General features: G+C 43.0%; 1 protein-coding gene across 5 annotated transcripts in view; it reads right to left on the bottom strand.

Annotated features, from left to right (window-relative positions):
* Positions 1-2,687: 2,687 nt before the first annotated feature.
* The window catches only part of PLBD1 (phospholipase B domain containing 1), a 93,820-nt gene continuing 90,507 nt past the window's right edge, over positions 2,688-6,000 (bottom strand). For all 5 annotated transcript variants that reach the window (XM_072653878.1, XM_072653881.1, XM_072653882.1 and 2 more), the window contains one exon: positions 2,688-2,999. In XM_072653878.1, coding sequence (XP_072509979.1) covers positions 2,760-2,999 — 240 coding nt within the window. In that variant the 3' untranslated portion in view covers positions 2,688-2,759. The remainder of the gene's footprint in view (positions 3,000-6,000) is intronic.

The raw sequence follows: 6,000 nt of genomic DNA, 5'->3' as shown, positions 1-6,000 counted from the left end.
AGAATTGAGACAGCATAAAGTAAATGCAGGATGAGCAAATTTGGGATATCCATTCCACATATTCACAAGAACTATCTGTGCCCAACCTGTGGTAGAGCATTCTGAGTTCACATTGGTCTGATCAGCCACAGTCAGACACACTGAAACTTCACTTTATCACAGTGATGTCATTTTGGTCCTCTTCCAGAAAGAAAGACAACAACCAACCAACCAACAAGAGTCTCCTAACTGATCTCCCTACAGGCATAGTCTCTTTGATGGGATTCAGACTCTGGGAACCTCCTTGAACTCCCCTTGAATCTTCCCACTTAATCAGGCCTTTCATACTCAAATCTGTTACCCTTATCCTAGCCTGGCCCTCCATTGTCTGTTACCTCTGGACTGCCCTACCTGCTTCCCACCCAAGCCCTCCATTGTCTGTTACCTCCTAGTTGCCTCCAACTATTTCCTACCCTTGATTATATCACTTATTACCTCAGTCTCATCCAAATCGTCCTTAGACCCTACTCCCAGACCACTAAACCAACTCTAGATCTTTCCCACAGACTTTCTGTATATAAGTTCCATCTTGCCTCCATGAAGATACTCTGATTCAATCCAGCTCTGACTCCACCTAGCTGAGATTCTATCTGGCCTGCTTGTCAATACAAGTGTCACAAATGCTTAGGCACTTTGGTTTATTGGTTGGTTGGTTGTTGTCCTTCATCTTCAAAGAGGACCAAAATGACATCACCATGATAAAGTGAAATTTCAGTGTGTCTGACTGTGGCTGATGTGGGCACACCATGCTGAGTGGTCCTGTGCCAGTGTCTCCCATGTTGCACAGTCAAATCCAAAGTTCTTGAGAGAGACCTTGAGAGTGTCCTTGCATCGCTTCTTCTGACCACCATGTGAGCCTGACCCATGTGAGTTCTCCACAAAATATTCCTTTTGGCTAACATACATTTTGCATTTGAACAACATGGACAGGCCATCAGAGTTCTGCTCTCTGAAGCATAGTTTGAATACCTGGCGGTTCAGTTCGAGCAAGGACTTCAGTGTCTGGTAACTTATCCCACCAGGTGATCCTCAGAATCTTCCTAAGACAGTTCAAATGGAAGCGATTCAGTTTCCTGGCATAGCACCAGTAGACTGTCCATGTTTCACAAGCACACAACAATGAGGTCAGCATAACTGCTCTATAGATCTTCAGTTTGGTAGTCAGTCTCTTCTCTAATACCTCTTTCTTTGGAACCTCCCAAACACTGAGTTAGCTCTGGCAAGGAGCTCATTGTCAATGTGTACATCCCCGGAAAAGTACACTATCAAGGTAAGTGAAGCTTATGGCAAACCTTTAATAAACTTTGTTTTATTTTGGCTGGAAGAAGGTTTGAGTTGAATTCATTTGGCAGGACCCAGTGTGTCAGTATTTTGGGGTCCTAAGCACCCCAAACCTCATGACCAGACCTCAACATGTTCCTGCTTCCATTTATCCTCTATAACTGCCATAGTGACTTTCTAAAACAACTCTTTGCAAATATCATCTTTTGACTTTACCCACCATCATATTAGGTTGATCCATTACTAGATTGGGTCATGCAGGTAGCTCCTCCCCAGAGCTTTTGCCTTACTGTGCTTGGCTACTGCTGCTACTGGTTCTGATTCTTGCTCAAGTGACTTTGGAAGGTTTCTTTGATCTTTTGAAGCTCACAGGGTTATAACTCAATTTGCTCCTGATTCATTCTATCTCTGAGGTTCATTTGCTTGAGTTCAGACAGGAATGATACACAACAGAAATAGAAGCTACATCCGTTCCTCATCAGGTGATTACCAGGTGGATGGGAGAATCCAACAAAAATCTTCCCTCTCTCTCTGGAGGACCCACAACAGTTTTCATCTCTCTGGACACCAGGGGAGAGACAGTTCCTCTGTTCAGGCCTCTTAGGTCCACCTTGATAAGTTCTTGACAAGCAACAGTCACCTGCTCTGAAAGGGCCTTCCATTATTTATTTCCAGAAACAGGTTTGTCTAAATTAACCATGAGTTGGTAGAGTATATTGCACATGCTCTAAGGACTGGGCTCTCATTGGCCAGTCTTCTCGTAACACTTAAGACACTCTCAATGCCTTTCAACCTTATCTTCTTCACCTGTTCTATCTCTGATGGGCAAATCTTCCACTCTAGCCAAACCAGGCTACTCACGACACCTTCTTGCTTTTTCATTTGTGGTTGTTCAGTCATATCTGACTTTGTGACCATGGCACACCAACACTGTCCCATGGCAAGGATACATTTCCTTCTCCAGAGGCAGACAGAACTTGAGTGAAGTCATACTCACTCAAGTGTCTGAGGTCACATTTGAATTCATGTCTTCTTCACTCCAGGCCCAACACTGTCCACTGAGCCATGCATCTGCCCCTATGCTTTCTTCTCCGCTAGTCTACTTTTTCTTCAAGCCCCAGCCCCCTTGTTGCATAAAACCTTTCTTAATGACTTCAGAGACATTTCCTACTCTGAACTCTTAGAGCACTTATTAAAAGCATGACTTAATTTTGCTTACTATATATTTATCTTGTATTATTGATGATCTTTTTACGTGTCCTGTCTTTCCATCTGGATTTTAAATCCCTGAAGGGGTCAGGACTCTTCTCTTTTTATCTCTAGCAATTCATGTCACTGTTGTTATTAATTATGAAAGCAATGAGCAATGAAAGTGAAAATGAGCTTGTTTTATTTGTGAGGATATGAAAAAATATATTTATATGTATTTTTAAAACCCTTTAGTTCCTTCTATTTCTCCTTCTGATAGGCTTTCCCCACCTTCTCTTTTGTTCTTTGTGAAATTCACAAAATTTAAGAACAGGTTTCATGGTGACAAAATCAAAGTTGTAGGCTTCTGGCAGGCCCCGGTGGACAGTCTTGTTGAACAGTTTCCACTGGAAGACAGGAAGGCCATCGTCCACCGTGGGACCACTGATGGCATAGGCTGTGAACTGAGAAGCCAAAAACACATCTGCCACCTACAAGGAACAAAATGGGAATATTTGTAAAAAATCATTTGGAAAAGTGCTGAACAACATGTATACCCATCTTCATTTCTAAAGTGAAAAGGAAGGGGAGAGAGGAGGAAATTGCCTATGTATATCTACCAAGCTAAACAAAACAAAAATACACTGTAGATACAACATAGAAAGGATGATAGCAGTAGAGACATCCAAAAATTCACAGGAGACCTAGTCTAAGAAAGGAGAGAGCAACAAAACACATGATTCAGATATCTATACAGAAAGTATAAAACACACATGAAGCAAGGCCAACTAGAGATTTTAATGCTATGAGGAAAACTGACTCTGTGTGTGTGTGTGTGTGTGTGTGTGTGTGTGTGTATCACTAATACTTCCTGGGATGGGATTCATGATTGGACTATGGCTCTGGAAAAAACAAGAGAAACAGACGATGTAAGAAAGTCTCTTGAAAGCAATCGAGGAATAGGGCTGGCAGTGAAAAAGCATTTCAAGGCAGAAATAACACTATCAACATACTGTAATACAGACTGCTGGAATCAAAATAGGTGAAGTTTTGGGGAAACAGATCATAAGCTGGGCAAAGAGATATAATAGATTGGAACTTCAATTATCTAGATCTCTGCTGGAGTTCTCTCTTTGCCCAAAGCAAACCAGCTAATAATTTCTTGACTTTCCTTAAAGATAATTTTATCCTTCCAAGTGTGAAGGAATTAATAAAGAATATTGATTTTTCTGGATTTGATTCTCTCCAATAGGGTTGAAATTATGGGAATCTTAAAGTGAAACTAAGATAGTGAAAAACTATCTTAGAATTTGTACTAGAGAAAGGGAGGAGAATGAAGTATAAACTGACATTTATCTTAGATTTTGGAAAATCATATGTAATATTTACCAGTGTTTGCCTCATACTGATTCTTTTCCCTCACTCACAACATGCAATAGGTCTAGGCTCCTTCACTTTCCCACCTTCCCTCCAATAAAGAAGACAGAGATGTCCCTGGGACCTGATTCATCTGACTTTCTAAGGCAGCTTTCTGGTCACTGAAGACCATAAAAAGTCCACTTGATGTCTAGACCTCTCAGACTTGGTGGATTTCTGAAGAACACAGAAGTCACCATGTTCTTTGCCATGTCCTGCCCTAATGATCTGATGCATTCCAATAAAGAGACAAGGGGGAGTTCAGAGAAGCAGACTGCCATTGTATCTTTGTGGTATCATTTTAGGGCAAAGTAAACTTCTTGAATAACTGTTCAATGACTTGAGAGCAGCTTATTTTTTCTCAATGGTGAACCTGAAATGAAAGGGTGCTGACATAAGCACTATCTCCAAATCATAGACAGAAAGAAAGAGTTTTTAGGTTTTGTATTTGTTTTGTTTTTATTAAGTATTTCTACATGTGCCAGGCACTATACTAAGCACTGGGGAAACAAAACCAAGCAAACAAGGGAGTCCCTACCCTCAAGGAGCATACTTTCCAATGGGTAAACACAACACATAAAGCAAGGCTGCTGGTGAGGAGAAGGGGGAGGGGCAAGGGGTGAAGCCAGAAGTAAAGTGAGCATTGATTGAGCATTTAATAAATATTTATGAGAAAGAGAATGAGAGAGAGACAGAGACAGAGAAAGAGAGACAGAGATAGAGACAGTGAGAAAGAGACAGAGAGAGACAGAGACAGAGATAGAAAGAGAGACAGAGAGAGAGAGAGAGACAGAGAGAGGGAAAGAGAAATATACCCCAAAATGAAGTTTCTTCTACCTGCTCGAATTCTCATTTTCTCTCACACACAAATACACACATACACATACACACACGTGTGTGTGTATGTGTGTGTGTGTGTGTGTGTTTATGTTCCTGACTACTCAGTTTGACTCATGAAATCTGACAATTGAAGAGAAAGGTCAATTCTGTCAGTATTTACTCATGTTTCTATTTAAGTCCATCTATGTAGCTACTGCATATGTTCTATTGAGGCAGCTGGTGGTACAGTGACCAGCATACCAGGCTTCACATGTACACATACATGTATATACATTCAGACCTAGTGTAATCGATAGGTTTATGGTTGTCTGAGTTAATGGTTGCCAGCAACAAAATGCATTTCTGTATTATGTACATATATCTATTTTTTCAGTTGGGATCAACCCTAATAGAAATGAAAGTTGGAAAAGGCTTTTCCCCCCCTCTTAGTGACTACAAAAATGGGAAAGATGGGGAAAGAAACCTCGGGAGGAGTTTTGCAGCTTTTGGTTTGGACTTACAAATCCCTCCATGAAAATACTGTCCTTTTCACTTTTTCTTTTCTCTTTAGCTTGGAAAAGAACTCTTAGAAAATAGTTGTGGGGGAGGCGGAGCCAAGATGGCGGAGTAGAAAGACGCACATACACATAGCTCCGAACCCACAACCCATAGAACAACTACAAAGAAGTAACTCACGGCGAATTCTGCACCCAGAGGCCACAGAACATTGGAGCAAGGGAGATTTCTGTTCCGGAGAGACCTGCAAACCTCTCACAAAAGGTCCTTCACGCTGCGGACTGGGCGCCGGGACTGGGGGCTGAGTACAGCCCTGCCGCGGCCGCGGCACTAAGAGGAACAGATCCGAGTGGGCTTCAGGGACGGGATCTCCAGCGGCCGCACAAGTCCCTCCACCCACAGGTGATGGGGGTCGGTGAGAGAGTCTCTTTGGCGGGTCGAGGGGGGAGTGGGGTGCCCCCATGGCTCGGGCCCCCTCGGGAGACAGAAGCTGAGGGGCGGCGGCAGACCAGGGCTCCCCAAGCAGGCAGGAGCCTGGATCCATTGTTGAAGGTCTGTGCATAAACTCCCTGAGGGAACTGAGCCTGAGAGGCGGCCCTGCCCCAACCTGAGCATCTGAACTTAATCTCACACTGAATAGCAGCCCTGCCCCCGCCCAAAGCCCTGAGGCTGGAAGCAGCATTTGAATCTCAGACCCCAAATGCTGGCTGGGAGGATCAGGAGGCAAGGTGGGTGTGAGGA

This window comes from Notamacropus eugenii, chromosome 3 (assembly GCF_028372415.1).
Source record: "Notamacropus eugenii isolate mMacEug1 chromosome 3, mMacEug1.pri_v2, whole genome shotgun sequence".
Lineage (NCBI taxonomy): Eukaryota > Metazoa > Chordata > Mammalia > Diprotodontia > Macropodidae > Notamacropus > Notamacropus eugenii.
This window is presented reverse-complemented; position numbering and strand designations above follow the sequence as displayed.